The 20,569-nt window shown below is 35.3% G+C and overlaps 1 protein-coding gene across 5 annotated transcripts in view; it reads left to right on the top strand.

Annotated features, from left to right (window-relative positions):
* Positions 1 to 20,569, top strand: part of CTNNA3 (catenin alpha 3) — a 1,442,547-nt gene that overhangs the window by 1,355,279 nt on the left and 66,699 nt on the right. For all 5 annotated transcript variants that reach the window (XM_019731774.2, XM_074339503.1, XM_019731775.2 and 2 more), the window contains one exon: positions 18,496 to 18,601. In XM_019731774.2, the coding sequence (XP_019587333.2) occupies positions 18,496 to 18,601 (106 nt within the window). The remainder of the gene's footprint in view (positions 1 to 18,495; positions 18,602 to 20,569) is intronic.

Genomic DNA, 20,569 nt, shown 5'->3' with positions numbered 1-20,569 from the left:
GTAGTCCAGGCAAGTCCTTACAACCAATCAGCCCCAGGGTCAGTCCCTCCCATTGAGGTGAAAACAGCAACCAAGGCTCAACTACAACAAGAGGACACACCCAATCCACACTGGGGAGACACTGGGTGCACCCAGCTCAGGTGACCAGTAAGACTGTATCACTGGGTTCCACAGGACACCCATTACATAAGGCTATTGTAGTAAGACCAGGAGGCATAGCAGCCCTACCCAGTATATAGAAATGAACACAGCCAGGCAGCCAAAATGGGGAGACAAAGAAACATGTCCCAAATAAAAAAACACAACAAAGCTCCAGAAAAGGATTAAACAAAATGGAGATAAGCAATCAACCAGATGCAGACTTCCAAACTCTGGTTATAGGATATACAATGATCTCAGGGTGAAATTCAACAAAGAGATAGGAAACATAAAAGCATAAATAAAAAACATAAAAGAGAACCAGTCAAAAATAATGCAATAACTGAAATGAAGAATAGATTAGAGGCAATCAACAGTAGATTAGATGAGCAGATGATTGAATCAGCAATTTAGAAGATAAGGTAGTGCAAAATCCCAATGAGAACAGCAAAAAAGAATCAACAAAAGGGGTCTCTGGGACAACATCAGGCATATGAACATTTGCATCATAAGGGTACCAAAGGAGAAGAGAGAGATCAAAGAATTTGAAAACCTAGATGAAGATATAATGACAGAAGATTTCCCTAACCTGGTGAAGGAAATGGTCATACAAGCCTAGGAATCTCAAACAAGATGAACCCAGAAGCCCACACCAAGATACATCAAAATTAAAATGCCAATGAGTGAAGACAAAGAGAAATTTGAAAGCAGCAAGAGAAAAGCAGTTAGTTACCTACAAGGGAGCTCCCATAAGATTGCTAGCTGATTTCTCAACAGAAACTTTGAAGATCAGAAGTGATTGGTACAAAAGATCACTCTACCCAACAAAGCTATTATTTAGAATCTAAGGACAGATAAAGACCTTCCCAGACAAGAAAAAGACAAAGGAGTTCATCACCACCAAACCAGTATTAGAAGGAATCTTAGAGGGGCTTCTTTAACATGAAAAAAATACAAAACAAAAAAAACACAAAAAAAGATAAAAATTATGAATAATAAAATGGCAATGACTACATATCTATGAACAATTACTTTCAATGTAAATGAATTAAATGCTCCAATCAAAATATTAGAAAATATTAAAAAGTTATTTTTTATGTGGATAAAAAAAGACACTGAATGAAAAGACCCTTGCATATGCTGCCTAAAGAGACTCACTTCAGATCAAAAGACACACAGAGACTGAAAATAAAGGAATGGAAAAAGAAATTTCATGAAAATGGAAATAAAAAAACAAAAACAAAAAAACACACAAACAAAACAAAACAGCAACCAGCCTGGCACAACAATACTTATAAATACTTATAGCAGACAAAATAAACTTAAAAAAAAAAAAAAAAAAGCCTATAATGAGAGACAAAATAAAAACCCAGTAATCCCACTTCTGGGTATTTATCTGAAGAAATTCAAAATGTTACTACAAGGGAAGATGTTCATTGCAGCATTGTTTACAATGGCCAAGATGTGAAGGCAACTTGGGTGTCTGTCAATGGATGACTGGGTAGAGAGAAGGTGGTACATATATACAATGAAATATTTCTCATCCAGGGGAGGGAATGGGTTCTTGCAATCTGTGTAGGCATTGATGTACCTGGAGTTTATTATGCTGAGTGGAGGGTGTTAGAGAGAGAAAGACAGATGAAATATGATTTCACTTATATATGAATCTAAAGAACAAAATAAACAACCAAACAAAACAGAAACACATTCATAAACACAGAGACCATTTTGATGGTTCCCAGATGGTCGTGGGGTTTGGTGGGGGTGGGGTGTGAAAGATGGGGAGGGATTAAGTAGAACAAATTGGTTGTTACGCAGTAGTCATGTGGATGTAGGGTACAGCATAAAGAATATAGTCAATAGTATTGTATAAATATGCATGGTGTCAGATGGGTACTAGATATATCAGGGTGAGTGATGGGAAGGGGTTTGGGTATTAGGATGAAAAATTTGAAGGAATTAAGAAGTACAAATTGGTAGTTACAAAATAGTCATGGGGATGTAAATTAAAGCATAAGGAATATATCGATAATATGGTAATGCTATGGGTACTAGACTAGTCAGGGGGATCACTTCTTAAATTACATAAATGTCTTAACAACTATGCTGTACACCTGAAATTAATATAAAATAATATTGAATGTCAACTGTCATTGAAAAATTTTAAAAGGTGAAGGGGAATAAGAGGTTCAAATTTCCAGGTATAAAACAATAAGTCATGGGGATGTAATGTACAGCATGGGGAATATAGTCAATAATATTGTGATAAAGCGGTACAGTGTCAGATGGTTGCTGGACTTATCATGGTGGTCACTTCTTTAGGTATATAAATGTTGAATGACTATGGTGTACACCTGAAACTAATATATTGCATGTTAGCTCTATTTTAATAAAAATCTTTAAAAAACAAACAAACAAGCAAAAAAAAAAAAAAAAAAGTATTCAGCACCAGAGTGTAAGCCTTAGAAATGAATTCTTATGAGCTTCCTCTTGAGAGCTACAAATTTGGATTTCATTCAGAGTAATCATCCTATCATGTGGCTGTGGGCTTTGGCTTTCTCATCTCCTATTCTTTTTTTCCTAAATAATCCCACTTAATTGAAAGCCCAGGAACTCACATTTCAAGGAACATTTTAAAAAATGAAACAGTGAGGTTTGGGGAGGAGTTCTAGGCAGGAGAGAACAACAGCCATCTCACTCAAGTTCAATATCCTCACATGCCATCATTAAAGTATTCAAAAAATTGGGGGAAACTTTTGAGGCCTATTTTCAGAAAGAAAAAAAAAATTGGCAGGTGTTGAAAGACATTTAATCCACTGTAGAAAACAGTGGAGGAGATTTATCATCCCATACATTCTTATGCTCTGACCCAAGGCACGCTGCTGGGCCAGCACCAAAGTACCCACATCTAACAAAGAGGAAAATAGTTTAGAAAGTAAACAAGAAAAAAGAAACAGAAGAGAAGGAAGGAAAAAAATAATATGTATGCCCTGACTTCCTTTATTCTGTCTTTTTCTGTAATTTTGGTTGAGTAAGAAATAAATCATTAAGCATAGAATTCTGAACTTGGTTATATTCCTTTTGATACAGTTCAGTCCCATACCCAACACGTGATCCTCCAGAATGAGCCATTTAACATAAAAGTAGACGCAAATACCTAGGTATCTTGTGAGTCTGTGTTATCCCAGGGCAAGAGATTTTGAGGGCAAAGGCCAGCACATGCAGACATGAGGGTAGGTCACACAGCTGAGCATGATGCTGTGTGACTACTGTTTTACAATAAGATTGCTTTAACTTTTTTTAATTGAAGAGGCATTCAGTATGTTGTTGCATATAGCATTCGATACATAATTTGGTATTAAGACTGACGGGAAGAAAGTAAAAAACAATATGTGTATCTGAACTAGAGCTGATTATTTCATTCAAATTTTAAAAGCATACCCCCTTTCTTTGTTTTTAAATCAGCTTTGGTTCACTGCACAATAATTCAATGAAGCATGTAAATCAATGGAGAGCCAAAATAGTGGTGCATTAACATGAAAACCAGCTGCATAAATGTGGTTTCTCTCAAGTGTCATTTCTCTCAAGTCACATTCAATCTGAATAACACTTGAAAATGATAAGCTATGAGGTCTGAAAATTAAGTTCGCAAACTTGCCACCGTGTGCTTACATTGGCAGCACTGTATAAACAGCTCAGTTAGGTTTCATAACTTGGGATATCAGTGGCTCACAGCTGTGATCATGTCGACATATGGTGGTGCTTTGCTGAGTGACGTTCATTATTGTTGTTGCCTGTTTTTGTGTGCCTTTGCAAGAATGTCTGAGCTTGAGTTAGAGTGACGAACAAACATTAAATTTCTGTCAAACTTGGCAAGAGTGAAAGTGAAATCAGGGACGCGTTAGTCCAAGTTTATGGGGATAATGCCATGAAGAAAATGGCAGTGTACAAATGGATTAAATGTGTTTCTGAGGGGAGAGAACTCATCACTGATGAAGAGAGGTCAGGTGGCCAGTAATGAGCAGAACTGAAGAAAACATTGCAAAAATTCATCAAATTGTGACTGTGAGAAGCATAGCAGACCAAGTAAACATCCATAGAAAACCAGTTAGGAAAATCTTAACTGAAAATCTTGGCATGAGAAGGGTGTGTGCAAAAATGGTCCCAAAGGAGCTCACCGATGAACAAAAAGCAAAGGAGAATTGGAGTTTGCCAAGACCTTTTGGAGAGGCAAGACGATGTTTTGGGCCGTGTTATCATTGACAAAACATGATTGTACCTATATGATCCTGAAACAAAGCATCAAAGTGCGCAATGGAAGTCTGCCATTTCTCCATGACCAAAAAAGTTCCATCAGTCCAAATCAAGAGTCAAAATTATGTTGCTAACCTTTTTTGATATCAGAGGGATTATTCATTATGAATTTGTATCAACTGGACAGACTGTTGACCAAGTTGACTATTTGGAAGTGCTGAAAAGGATGCCTGAAAATTTTAGATGAAAATGACCTGAACTTTTCACCAATAATTCATGGCTCTTGCATCACGACAATGCACCAGCTCTCACAGCACTGTCTGTGAGGGAGATTTTAGCCAGTCAACAAATAACTGTATTGGAACACCCTCCTTACTCACCTGATCTGGTCCCCAATGACTTCTTTCTTTACCTGAAGATAAAGGAAATATTGAAAGGAAAACATTTTGATGACATTCAGGACATCAAGGGTAATACAATGACAGCTCTGATGGCCATTCCAGAAAAAGAGTTCCAAAATTGCATTCAAGGGTAGACTAGGTGCTGGCATCAGTGCATCGCTTCCCACAGGGAGTACTCCAAAGGTGACCATAGTGATATTCAGCAATGAGGTATGTAGGACTTTTTCTTGGATGAGTTTTTGAAGTTAATTGTCAGACCTCATATATTGTAGTGTCTTAAAAATTAATAAACTGTGGCTATATCCAACTAGACTAGGGGAGGGAGGGCGTGGCAAAGGTATACTGGTAGTATTTATCATCTCAGAAGCAATAGCAAGACTGGATAGTGGTGGCATGTCAGATCCTTGAACCACCTCTGTACACAATCTATTAACTGTGATAAGTCTTCACTAAGTTATGGCCCTTTCACCTCCCTATGTTGCTTCTGCTGGACCATAGGATAACATTGGGCTGAGACAAGAGTAAGTAGTGAGTTGGTATGTAGGCTTTAAGAAGGACAAATGCTAAATAACAAAACCTAAATTATATTATTTTCATAAGTTGAAAATGATTATTTTCTGAACTCATAGAATTCGATCTGATAGCAAAGGAGCAGGAGCAGCCAGTATATTACAGTGGTTTAAGAGGAAGCTGAAAAAAAATGCCCAAGCTCCGTAAGAGATCGTGTACATGATTAATGCCGAGGCTACTGCCAACAGGAATAAGAGGGACTCCCACAGTCAGAGAGTGCAATTGTATTTACAGTACATTGGCTTTGATTAATGTGCACACTCAGAGAAGTAACGTGTAGAAGGCAAGAAACGACCTGTTTTGAGATGTTGGTGCTGAGTACAGATTTCCTATTATGTTCTGAGAAGGTATCGATGAATAATTACTTACAGTCTTTTGGAGGGGAGGTGGGGGTAGACTGGTGCTGGAGAGGTTACTTCCCCGTGTATGAGAGAAGACGCAGATGGATTTCCTTTCTCACTATCCATGTGAATCTGGAGAGCCACCACTAAGAAGTTTCTCCCTTATTTCAATTTCAGTAAACAATTGCTCCCAAAGATTTCTTAAGAGATTTTAATTATAATAGTGTCCCTAAATGACCCCTTTAAATATGCAGTGGGCATAGTTTCTGAATGTCTTATGAAAATATGTTTCAGAGTTTTCAATGCCTGTAGGTCTCAAAAATGAAATGAGTACATATAATAATTATCTGAAAGACTTTCTCCATCTCCCCCAGAATAGAACTTCTCTGGTCTTCTTGCCCCATGATGGGGTCTGATGTGTTTTCAGTGGTTGTGTGTGTATCATGTGTAGCCCCAGCAGAAGGGAAAGGCATGCTGAATTAATGTGTGGTAGAACAAAATTCTACCACATTTTGTTCTAATGTGTGGGGAACAAAATTCTTAAGTTAACCTGAAGGAACAACCAGAGTTCATAGTTGAATACTTGCTAATTCTCACTACTTATCTCTATAAACGATAACTTATGTCACTCTTGTATCAATTGTTCTCCAGAGCCTCCTTCACACGGAGTCATTGTATTAGTTTCTATTGATTTTTAGCTGTGATATTAAAACAAGTTACTTAATTAGTCAAAAATTGGGCTGAGGTTACTAGAATAAACTTCTACCAATATACAACAAATTTCTACCAGTGCTAGGATTCTCAACTGAACAGTAATGTCTTCATTTCTGGTTCTAGATAATTTCTGATGGTCAATCCTGGGCTCCCACGACCAGGTTACATTTCTCTCTTAACTAAATGTCAAAAATCCAATTAAGAGGGAGAAAGCAATTGCGGCTTTCTTTTTCCCTAGAAGTATCAGCTTTTAGTCCCAAATAGAATTTAAAAAAAAAAACAACAAAAAAAAAAACGAAAAGAAAAGAAAAAGAAAAAGATAAATGTCAGGTTGCTGATAAAAGAAATTCAATCAAAGAAAAGGTTATGTTTTTTTCATAACCCTCAGGACTGGTTAAATAGAGAATGGTGCTTAACAGGACCCCATACAGAACAATGGCTAGGAATCCCTTGTTCTTATACATTTCTTTACTGTATATGAAACATTCCACTGATTCAGAGCTACCCATTGAATTTCAGTGCTTCAAGATGCATACTGGCAAAAAACCTATGATGATGCTTCCACCTCTATGATTTCTTTGGAAGAACAAAATTCCTTAAATTTAGACCAACTAGTCGGTATTCACATATCTTGGAGAAAAGTTAAGGATCTATGATCTTCTCAGCTTCTATTTTCTTGTGTATATGGTGTAGATCATATATTCTATGAGTAGTATGAGCATGTAAGGCAGCATGAGTGGTGAGATGCACAATTATGGTAGTATCTGTGATATGAATGACAGCTCTTAGCTATGGGCAGCGAACAACCTTCGCAATACTATGCAGCAACACTGGGTACGAGAACTGAGTATGGAAACTGAGCAATTTAACAGTCTCTGGAACATAGAAGCACACAAGTTTGTCGTTCTGTATGCTTTCAGTACAAAATTACACAGAAAAATAGTAAAATCTTAGCACTTAGGAGACCTGGAGAAAGTTTATCTCTTTCACTAAAGACAAAAATCAGAATATCTAGCTAGCTGACTTATTCTTTGACTATAACTTGAAAACAAATAAACTTTGTGAAAGAAATCTTTCATTCTAATTCTACTTCTGCTTTCACCTAGATGTTTAGTTGTTTTTGACCCTTAGGGTACTTCATGAAATCCTTATCTAAATTTTACGGTCTCTAGATTTGATACAACACTAACTGGTAGAGGGTAAATTAGAGAATTTGAGGCCTGCAGTACAGAAAAAAGATTTATATCTCAGATTTTTTTTAGAAAACGAGTTTTCAGATTTGAGGGAGTTTCTACATCCTACACACATGCATGCACACATACACACCATACACAAAAAACAACAGCAGCAGCAACAATAACTTTAAAAGTATTCTCCGTACGCTGATCACTAAAAAGATCTCTAAAATAAGCTCTCACCCGTTGCTGTATACAATGATGTATAAACAAATACATCATTGAACATGAAAGACTATTATTACCATCTACAAAGTAAAAGATACATAATTTTTATTTTGAATAATAGACCGTATACATTGTAACAGTTTCAAAACAAAAATAGAATTAATTTTCTGCCCAGGCAGAGTATATGTCTTATCATTTCTGCTGTATTGGTAAAGAGCCTTGGTCCTTTCCCAAATTTCCCCACCTACTTGGTGACATCCAAAGTTCTCTTCACAGGGAACACGTATTTAGTTGCTAAAAAGATAATGTAAAATTATAGCACCCCTGAGACTATGTGCAAAGGAAATGCTATGAGTTCATAAAAATCATTTTCTTTTCTTCCTGTTCCCAAATGAAATGCATTTCTTTGCAGTTACATTGGTCTACGTGTCTGGATTCTGGAATATTGGTGGGAGTGATGTTTTCCAATTCTTATCCTGATACCTAAAAAGTCTTATGAGATCCTTATTATCTTCCTGTGTTAGATGTCCAAATGACATGGATTCATCAGAGGACTGTGACCCCTTGGGGTGTAGGTTATCTTGTAACTAGTAGAAGCCTGGGTTCTAAAATAGCTATGTGGTACGTATGTAGCCCATCACCCCACAATTCACCTTGATTGTGATATGAGAGAGGAATGAACTTCACTGGGCTAAGGACTAAGTAAGATATTTTGATGTTGTTAGGTTACTCTGAATAATGTAAAACAAGAAGAGCAGAAATGGAAAAAAAAGAATACACACACACACACACACACACATAATGTTTAGACGGTATTCCCTCTTTCATGGGGCCACACGTTTTTCAGAATTGAATCCCAAAGTTTCTTCATGATACTGATTACTCAGGATAATTGCTAGCTGATTATTCAGTAAAAGATTTTCCAAAGAATTTTAGAGTGTTCTCAAAACTTGAGAATGACACTTTACAAGAGAAAGTAACATCCGGGGGAGAGAGTTGCCTAATTAAAGTTTTGTTTGAACAGTAGAGGAACAGTGTGTCCTTGCTGAGTCTAGTCCCTCTCTTTATCTGATCAATTTCAGTGACTCCCACGATAATTACTTTTTCCTTTCGTATCTAATGTCAGAATTGCGAGTAAGAGAATTCTGATGGTACCCTTGTAGAGCTAAATCATTAATCTTGGGAATTTTATACTACCAAAAAGATCTGCCCACTAAATGTAAATCAACTCCGAGTTGAAGAACAATCTTAAACAGCAATAATAACTACACACACAAAGAGTTTATAGGTGTGTCGCGTCCTGCGCAACAAAGGCTGTAGAGAAGCGTGAAGAGGCGGCTTTAGGTTAAGCTATAATAAAGAGACAGAGACTCAATTCAGTTAAATTACAGAAGACCAGGGGACTCGCAGTCTCAAGAGACTGGAGCCCTGAATCGGGTGGACTGTTGGTATTTGTTGATTACAGACAAAGAAGTCACGTGAGTTACGGATTTAAGGATTTAAGGCACAGTCTGTGAAACTCTTACATCACACAGAAAAAATGATTTCAAAATCCAATTATTTGTCTCAAAACAGCCTAGGCATCCAGTCCCATGATGACTCAGGTGTGGTATGTACCTCCCTAGAGTGTGGGGGCGGAGGGAGTCTCTTGAGGTAAAAACAATGCCTTGAGCTGAGCAGATCTAATGATCCTGTCTCACAATTAGGTGAGAGGGAGAGGCAAGAGTCAGCATCAGCTTTTCTCAAGCAGGGGGAAGGAATGACAAAGCCTCTTCCCATCAATCTTCATACAGCTCATCGGGGGTCTCAACGGGGTCCTGTCTGGCTTAGGTTGTTTCTCGTGTGAGAAATCTTACCCATCTTTGACTGCAAGCCCTTCATCTGAATACCAGGTGGAGAGACACAAGGTGTAACAAAGTCAATCCCAGAGAGGGACAGTTCCACAAATCCTTCCTTTCTTAGGGAAAGGCCTGGTGGACAGACGTCTAAGCTGTTGTGTGACCACATAGGTGTATAGATTTCATAATGTGTGTGTGTGTGTGTGTGTGTGTGTGTGTGTATAAAATGATATTATGGTGTAAAAAGGAACTCAATCAAGTCAGGTCATATTGTCTGGCAAGTAACATAATTATTAAATAAAAGTTAAAAAGGTCATTTTTAAATAAAATAGCATTACCTGTAAAGGGATAAGGAAAAGAAAAAAACTTAAAATTTGCTAAGCACCTAAATATGCCAAATATTATGTAAAATGTATGATTTTATGTAGCTTTACCATGTGGTAAGTACCACAACCATTATTCTATTGAAGAGAAAATAAGCTCAGACCAACTAAGTAATTTACTCAAAGCTACATGGCTAATAAGTGGCAGTACCAGAATGCAGACAAAAGTATTTCCCAGCTTCATATTCATTTCACTCTATTGTAGCATTAAATTTGGGTGTTAGAATAAAATAGAATAAGCGTCTAATGCTAAGATTCTCAGATAAAAGTTCTACTTATTGCAATATAAATAAGCATCAAAGTGCAATCTCTCATCTATTCATGTGTTAGTAATGGCTGAGTTTGAATTTAATGATTAGAATCTGGGAAGAAAAGGAGAGGAAGGAAAGGTGCCAGTATAAGTCATAAAGAAAAATAATAATACCTCAATAAAAACATCTCAGGACCATAGACTACTGGTGCTATTTCAACTATCCACCATGATCCTAAAAAGCCTGTGTAATGTAGTACATTTTTATTTTGTTGGAACTGGGACACAGATTTATATTGTGTTCACTGAGATTTATGTTATGTTGTGTTTTGTGTAATCTAGTCAGTCTTAGTGTACCTCCTAACTACCCAACACCTAAATCTAGCCCTCATCTTAGCTCTTTGTTGCATTCATGGAAACTCCCTTCAATGTCTAAGATGATCTTTTTAATAATTTAATTTTATCTTGTTTTATTTGAAGCAGTATATGCTAATCATTAAAAGCAGATTCTGTAGGCAGAATGCCTGAGTTCAAAACCCATCTGCAATACTTAATATCTGTGTAACTTGATAAAAGATAAATTTAACTTCTCTGGTTTCTGTTCCTGTTTTCTCACCTAGGAGATGAGGATAATAATAATCCTAAACTCATAGGGTTATCAAATGAGTTTATTTATGAAAGGGTGCCTAACACACAGAAAATGATAAGTGTGTTAACTACTATCATGGAACAAAATATATGATATCATTGTTTTTATCTATTAAGTTAACCACTCTGTCATGGACTTATATATAAATATCAAAGGAAAAAAAGATTAAAAAGAAAAATTTTGGACTTTATGGGGAATGATATTATGTTACTGAAGATTTAGGGGCTACAAAGTACAAAGTATATAATTAAGCTTTTTTGTTTTGTCTTTAATCAGTAGCAGAAAATACCAAATTGTATCAAAAATATTCTTTGTCCTTAAAAATGCAAAATAAGTGCATGAAACTCTTTGAGATTTTCTATTATTAAACCAGATCCCTAGTTGGTTGAGCTGTTACTGATCAGCTGTGCCATCTTCCTATTACTTGTGCTTATTAGGAGAAAGAAGGGAGTGGTAGATGCCAGAAATCAGGTGAGGACCAGGAGAAGAATGGAAGTCAAGGTTAGGCAGTGCAAAAATAACTGAAAGGTTTATATTGCACTAATCAATTAAGTCCCAAAGGTATCTCTTTCACTTGCATTAGTAAAAAATTTAATGGCATCAACATTGTGGGTTTGTTGGAGGCTTTCCTAGTGTACCTTCTAACCTGTAATTTAATGATTAATTGACAGACTCTATGCCAGAGCTTGATCTGCCCTCCTTTTGAATCTATCAATCGATTATTATTGTCACCACTATTTATTAAAGATTTCTGACCTGCAGTTTCTTTAAAATATTTCCAACATCTACCTGCTCCTCCTTTTGGGTTTCTTTCTCTCCAGGATCCAAACTCAATGATTTAAGACACAATTTGCTGACAGGAGATCCTGAGAACCCATTATGAAAATGAAGGCAGCAAACAACCTTTGAATGTATTTCCCAATTTAAAAAGCCTTCATTACATAGCACATTTCAGGCTGAGAATGTTAAAAATTTATCATAGTTTCAGTAATTGCAGCTTCCTCTGGAAGCCTGGCATGATATGGAATCATTTGCAAAATGTGTATTTTGTTTGGCACTCAGTAGGAAGCTTGCCAGGCAATACATTTAATTAGGAACACGAGGAAGAGAATAATTACGGTCTGTCATAATGTATTATCGTTACTTTTAAGTTCTCCATGTGTTTAAGATAGTGGTCTTATAATAAGGTATGCATTTAAAGCTAGAGGTAATTTCCCTTTATTGGCCTAGGGTTTTTATATGAAGAAATATATTATTTTGAGGGGAAAGGTGCATTAGCTGTATTCCTTAGATATAATTCTTTGTCCATTGTATAAGCTAAGAGAGTGTTAGATGCTCTCCTTAGAAACAACCTTTGTCTATTGTTTAAGACCTTGAAAATTGATGCATTGCCTTTTGGGAGCTTAGGCAGCTTTATTTAACTTTAACTTTCTCTGGAGATGCATAGAAATAATGAAATGCAATGCCTTTCTTGAGCATAACCATGTACATAACATCTAGTCTTGCCTGATATAAATTTGATAAGAGCAACTCAAATCATGTAATGATTAATGTTATTTTTTATAAAGCAACTTGTGTCAGCAGATTTAAAGAGAAGAAGTATGATGATAACCATCTTCTGAGGTCAGGTTTTCATTGTGTTAGACATGAGGTTCCATTTCTACAGGAAAAATGTTCTTATATTAAACTTGAAAGGCACCATGGGAAAAGTACAATGAAAGTACAATGAAAGGGCCTTTTTGACGTACAGGGCCCACATGTTTTGGTGTTCAGGTTTTCACGTATAGAATAATCTGATCATTCACCTTTGCATGAATCCCTCTGTCTTTTATCACTACATACTGATAATCTTTTTAATGAACAGATATTTTCCTTTAATAACAAATTTCATTTTATTTAGCATAAGGGCAGCAACCATTGAGACCAGTCCAAGGTAGAAATAAGGCATAGACAGAGATTATTATTTTCATTCTCTTCTTCTAACTCTACTCTATTTTGGCTTCTCAAAAATCTTCCTTTTCTTGTGGTGTAGCCATAATTATACCTGATGAAATAGACCTCAATGTAAAAAAAAAAAAAAGAGGTAACAGAAGAAAAGATGGACGTTTTATAATGACAAAGGGGACAATACAACAAGAAGACATAACACTTATGAATATAAATACTCCCAAACAGGAAAAATCAAAATACATAAACTAACAGAACTAAAGGGAGAAACTGACAAAAACACAATAACTACCCCCTTGATATGGATAGGTCATCAGCCAGAAAATCAATAAGGAACTATCAGCCTTAAATGACACATTAAGCCAAATAAACATAATAGACATTTACAGAGCATACGATCCCAGAACACCAGACTATATATTCTATTCTAGTGCACATGGACCATTCTCAAGGATAGATCATATGTTGGGACACAAAACTAGCCTCAACAAATTTAAAAAGATTGAAATGATACCAAGCATATTCTTTAACCATAAGACTTTGAAATTGGAGATCAACGGCAATAAGAAAGTGGGAAACACCACAAATATGTGGAGATTAAACAACATGGTACTAAAGAATGTCTGGGTCAAAGAAGAAATAAAAGGAGAGCTCAAAGATACATAGAAACAAATGAGAATGAAATATCAAAATTATTAGGACACTGCAAAAACAGTATTAAGAGGGAAATTTATATCATTACAGGCCTATGTCAAGAAACAAGAAAAAACCCAGATAAACAACCTAACATTACATCTTAAAGAACTAAGAAGAACAAACGAAACCCAAAGTCCGCAAGAGGAAGGGAATAATAATTAGACCAGAATTAAATGAGATAGAGAACTGAAAATAATAGAAAAAATAATGCAATTAAAAACTGTTTGTTTGAAATAACTAATAAAACTGACAATCCCCTGGCTAGACTCATTAAGAAAAAAAGAAAATATACACAAATAAACAAAATCAGAAATGAAAGAGAAGTCATGACAGCTCCAAGAGAAATACATCGGATCATACATGAATACTATGAAATACTATATGCCACTAAAATAAATAACATAGGAGAAATGGAGAAGTTCTTAGAAATATAGAACCTTCCTAGACTGCATCTCAAAGAATTGGAAAATCTAAATAGACCCATCAATAGTAAGGAAATTGGAACAACCATTTAAAACCTCCCCAAAAGCAATAATTCCAGGCCCAGGTGGCTTCATTAGTGAATTCTACCAAACATTCAAAGATGATTTAATACCTGTCCTCCTCAAATTATTCCAAAAAAACTGAAGAAGAATCAATACTTCCTGACTTACCTTATGAGGCCAATATCACCCTGATACTAAAACCTGGTAACGAAAACACACAAAAAGAAAACTACAGACCGATATCTCTGATGAATACAGACTCAAAAATTGTAAACAAAATACTAGAAAATAGAATACAACAATACATTAAAAAGATTATAGATCACAATCAAATGGGGTTCATTCCAGGAGCTCAAGGATGTTTCAATATATGCAAACTGAACAATGTGATACACCACATAAAAACATAAATAAAGGATAACAATCATATGATCATATCAATAGATGAAGAAAAATTACTTGACAAGATACAGCACCCATGTATAAAAGTACCTCAACATAATAAAGACCACATACTACAAACCATCAGCTAATAAACTTGATGGTGAAAAAGTAAAAGCATTTTTTTTGGTACAATCAAGGACAAGATAAGGATACCACTCTCACCACTTATTCAGCATAGTATTGAAAGTCTTAGCCAGAGCTATCAGGCAAGTGAAGGAAATAAAAGGCCTCCAAATTGGGAATGACAAATTCAAATTGTCACTTTTTGCAGACTACATGATTTTTTGTATAGAAAACCCTAAAGACTCCATTAGAAACTACTAGAAATAATAAACAAATACAGTAAATTTGCAGGGCATAAAATCAATGTACATGAATCAATTGCATTCCTATATACTAACAATGAAATTTTAGAAAAAGAAATGAAGAAAGAAAAATTTGTTATGTAGTTTAAACAAAAAGAATAAAATACCTATAAATACACCTATCAAAGGATGTAAAGGAACTATACACGTATACTGTAAGAAATTATTAAAAGAAATTGAAGAAGGCACAAAGAGTTGGAAAGATTGTTCTGTGTTTGGATTGGAAGAACCAACATAGTTAAAGTGGCCATATTATCCAAAGCAGTATATAGATTTAATGCAATCCCTATCAAAGTCCCAATGGCATTTATTTTTTCAAGAAATGCAACAAAAAACCATCAGATTTGTATGGAATCACAAAAGACCCTGTATAGCCAAAGCAATCCTCAGAAAGAAAAAAAAACAACAAAAAAAAAACAAGGCTGAAGGTATCATACTCACTGTCTTCAGTTTGTACTACTAAGTGACAAGAATCAAAGAAGTATGGTATTGACAGGAAAAGACACACAGACAAATGGAATAGAACTGAGAACCCAGAAACAAACCCACATGTATGTGGACAGATACTTTTTGACAAAGGAGCCAAAAACATACAGTGGAGAAAAGAAAGCCTCTTCAATAAATTAGAAAACCACATGCAAAAGAACGAAACTAGACTGCTATCTGTCACCATATACTAAAATTAACTCAAAATGGATCAAAGACCTAACTAAGCATAAGACGTGAAACAATACATTTCATAGACGAAAGCATAAGTATAAACTTATGGACCTTGGGTTTAGAGAGGATTTTGTGAATTTGACCTCAAAAGCAAGGTAAGTAAAAGCAAAAATAAATGAATGGGGCTATATCAAACTGAAAAGCTTCTGCACAGCAAAACCATCAACAAAGCAAAGAGGCAACCAACTAAATTGGAGAAGATATTTGCAAACAACACCTTAAATAAGGGGGTAATATTCAAAATACATAAAGAACTCATACAACTCAATGACAAAAAAGTAAACAAGAAATCTGATTAAATGGGCAGAGTACCTGAATAGACACTTCTTCCAAAAAGACAAACAGCCAACAGATATATGAAAAGAAGCTCATCGTCACTACTAGTTATTAGAGAAATGTAAATTATATCACAATGAGATACCACTTCACAACTGTTAGAATGGCTATTATAAAGAAGGCAAGTAATAATAAGTATTTGAGAGGCTGTGGAGAAAAGGGAACCCTCATAACTGTTGGTGGGAATGAAAATTGGTACAGCCAGTATGGAAAACAGTATTGAGTTTCCTCAAAAAAATTAAGAATAGAATTACCATATAAGCCAGCAATCCCTCTTCTGGGTATCAACCTCAAAAATCTGAAAATATTTATCTAAAAAGATATATGTATCCCTATGTTCATCATGGCTTTATTCATGGTGGCCAAAACGTGGAAACAACTGAAGTGTCCTTCCATAGTTAATTGGGTAAGGAAGATGTGTTACATATGAGGTCTGACAATTAAGCTTGCCAACTTGTTGCAACGATGTTGCTAACCTTTTTTGTGATATCAGAGGAATTATTCATTATGAGTTTGTACCAAGTGGACAGTTTACCAAGTTGACTATTTGGAAGTGCTGAAAAGGCTGCATGAAAAAGTTAGATGACCTGAACTTTTCACCAACAATTCATGGCTCTTGCATCACGACAAGGCACCAGCTCTCTTGGCACTGTCTATGAGGGAGTTTTTAGCCAGTAAACAAATAACTGCATTGGAACACCCTCACTACTCACCTGATCTGTCCCCCAATGACTCTTTCTTAACCCAAAGATAAAGAAAATATTGAAAGGACATTTTGATGACATTCAGGACATCAAGGGTAACATGATGACAGCTCTGATGGCCATTCCAGAAAAGTAATTCCAAAATTGCTTTGAAGGGTGGACTAGGCACTGTCCTCAGTGCATAGCTTCCCAAGGGGAGTACTTCAAAGGTGACCATAGTGATGTTCAGTAATAAGGTATGTAGCACTCTCTCTAGGGTGAGTTTGCAAACTTAATTTTTTGATCTCATGTATCCAATGGAATATTACTCAGTCAAAAGAAAAAATGAAATAATATTATTCGTGACAACACTGACGGATCTTGAGATTATCATGCTAAGTGAAATAAGTCAGACAGAAAGATCAAGAACCTTATGATTTCACTCATAGGTGGGATATAAAACTGAAAGCAACAAATGAACAGGATAAAGAAAAACTCATAGACACAGGAACAGTTTAGTCGTTAGTAGAGGATGGGATGAGAGGAGTGGCAGAAGAGGATAAAGGGTATCAAATATATTGTGATGAAAGAAAAACTGACTCTGGGTGGTGAACACACAATGCAATATATAGATAATGTATTATGGAAATGTACACTTGAAACCTGTATAATTTTACTAATCACTCTCACTCCAATAAATTTAATAAAAATTAATAAGAAAAAAATTTTCCTTTTGTCACCCTGACAAATTTATTCCTCCTTCCCACCTCCCTCACTCACCTCACGCCTGTGGAAGCATCAAAACAATTGTGTTAGTGAGCACTGCCTTCAGGGTTGTATTTTCTACTAGGAACCAGGAACAGAACCCAAATAATTAGAACACTCAGTAGAGGGTTAGGAATTGGACATAAATAAATAGGTAGAGGAGTGGTTTTAGGTGGTTGGAACAGTTACATTTATTCAGGTAATTATTTATATTTGAGGGAAGAGAAGATAGACAAAATACCTCCTTATCTCATCCCATTACAAAAATGTAAGAAGTGTACTTTTTTATCCTTGGGTTCAAAATCCTTAAATAAACCCAACTTTTATTTCATTGCATTAGGAACCAAGATTATTTTAAAGTAACCATCACACCAATAACAACTTGTATTTTTGAATGCTTGCTTTGTTTAAAGCAATGTTCTGAGCACTTCATAGAATTGAATTCATGTAATCCTTAGAATGATTCCATGTGGCAGATGCTCCTATTACCACCAAGCAAACTGATGCACAAAGTAACTTGATTGACTTACACAAATAGAAAGAAGTGGTCTGTTATTGGGATAAAGTCCAAGATAGTGTGACTCCAGATTCATACTCAACTATGATATTTCTATGAATTAATTGTAGAGGAGCTACAATGTGATAAAAATAAAATGCAATTAACTGAAAGACTGTGAAAAAGGATTAAAAAGAGAAAGACTAAAAGTAGCCCTTGCTGATCAAAACACACTGTTGAACATATATAATATTTAAAATCGCGTGTTTCCTCCCACGATCAGGAAAATACTTCTGCCTTGAGGTATCTATGTCCTCCAAGAGTAATTCTGGGCTGAGGTTGCTGTAAGAAAAACCTGGGAATGAAGATCAAATAAATAGTCCATTGTCTTGTCAGTATTTTCTGAATCTTATTATAATAGGCCTTCACTTTTTTTTTCATTTAGTACCAAAGTCTAATTAAGGCCTGTCTAAAACTGAAGTATGTAAAGCTAATGGCCAGTACTTTTCAGATGCAAATCGTGTGTGTGTGTGTGTGTGTGTGTGTGTGTGTGTGTGTGTGTGCGCGCGCGCGCTAGCATGAACCACTACAAGTCACATGCATTATTTTACTTTCAGGGGCAAAGGGCCACTAAAGCACACAACTGATGTGATTTATGCAGCTAAAATGATATCAGAATCAGGATCAAGGATGGATGTCCTCGCTCGGCAGATTGCAAATCAGGTGAGTTTTCCACAAGTAGATGTGATGAAAGTCTATGCTAATTGTGTCCTGCCATTTCAGTATGATTAGAAAAAAGTTGGGTTTTTTCTCTGTTGGATTGTTTTTTATTATTATTGAATTATTTTTTAATTTTATTGAATAATTAATACACAAGTAGTGGACAGTTCATTCTAAGGAAGCTTAATTATTTCTTAGAGTATCAGTAATAGTGGTCATATTTCCCTATTTCTAAGATTTTTGAGCTTCAAATACATTCAAATTATTTAAAATATCGGCTTTTTGAGTTTCAAATATACTCAAATTATTTTAATTGGCTGTAATAACCAATGATAGTTTATTTTTTTTTCTTTTCTTGACGCCTTAGATTTCTTAGTTTTGCTTTTCAAAAATCAATACTTTCCAAAATTCTACTATGTTAGCTTTTCTGTATCAGCAATATATACTGGCATTCTATGTAAAATTGCAAGACATGTAGTGATTATTAATGTACTAAAGTGAAGATGTAAAATGTGAAAGTTTATAGTTTTTATAGAGTCTAATGCTTTAAACACTTTTTTTACACTTCTCTCATCTACATTTCAATTTTCTAAGCAGCAACTACATTATCAAAGTTACATTTTATCTAACTTCAATTGAAAAATCGATCAGTTTTTTAATGTATTGAAATATTTAATTAATATTTCAAACTGAGAATATAGTATACTTTGCAGTTTTGATATTATTCAACTTTATAATGCATATTTATCTCCATTTGGGAAAAAGCACTTTCCTTTTGGCATAGCAACTATTCCATATTATTTCTTGCTTACATACTTTGAGGATAACTGTATCGGGCTGCTTCTTATTATTTACTCTTTTTGTCCTCTGTTTCTTGGAACATGAAGAACTTTTTCTTATTAGATATTATATTTGTGGATATAAGGGTAGAAAAACAAATAAGGGGCAATAATAACAAATATTTTAAAACATTCATATACATATATATGTATATATGTATATTAATATATGTATGTATTCAGTGGCTTGCCACTTTAAACATTATAAACATTTTATTAATCTGTCTTAGTATTTAGTATTTACAGTTAAAAACAAACTCTATCAAGCACCAGAAAACAAACAAAAAAACTCCATCCTAATATAATTCAAAATCTAGTATGAATAAACGACTGAAACCCAAATCTTCCTATGGATTTCTATAGTTTAGAATTTTTTTTTTAAATTTATTGGGGTGACAATTGTTAATAAAATTACATAGATTTCAGGTGTACAATTCTGTATTACATCATCTATAAATCCCATTGTGTGTTCACCACCCAGAGTCAGTTCTCCTTCCATCACCATATATTTGATCCCCCTTACTCTCATCTCCCACCCCCCACCCCACTTACCCTCTGGTAACCACTAAACTATTGTCTGTGTCTATGAGTTTTTGTTTCTCACTTGTTTGTCTTGTTCTTTTGTTGTTTTTGGTTTATATACCACATATCAGTGAAATCATATGGTTCTCTGCTTTTTCAGTCTGACTTATTTCGCTCAGCATTACACTCTCAAGATGTTGTCACAAATGTTCCTATATCGTCTTTTCTTACCGCCAAATAGTATTCCATTGTGTATATCTACCACAACTTCTTTATCCATTCATCTGTCGAAGGACATTTTGGTTGTTTCCATGTCTTGGCCACCGTAAACAAAGCTGCAATGAACATTGGATCACACGTGTCTTTATGTATAAATGTTTTCAGATTTTTTGGGTAGATACCCAAGAGAGGGATTGCTGGGTCATATGGTAATTCTGTTCATAATTTTTTGAGGAACCTCCACACTGCCTTCCATAACGGCTGCACCAGTCTGCATTCCCACCAACAGTGTATGAGGGTTCCTTTTTCTCCACAGCCTCTCCAACACTTGTTACTATTTGTCTTGTTGATGATAGCCATTCTGACTGGGGTGAGGTGATATCTCACTGTG

The sequence above is a fragment of the Rhinolophus sinicus genome, linkage group LG07 (genome assembly GCF_036562045.2).
Source record: "Rhinolophus sinicus isolate RSC01 linkage group LG07, ASM3656204v1, whole genome shotgun sequence".
NCBI classification, from domain to species: Eukaryota; Metazoa; Chordata; class Mammalia; order Chiroptera; family Rhinolophidae; genus Rhinolophus; species Rhinolophus sinicus.
The sequence above is the reverse complement of the archived record's forward strand: the minus strand, read 5'-3'. Positions and strand labels throughout refer to the sequence as shown.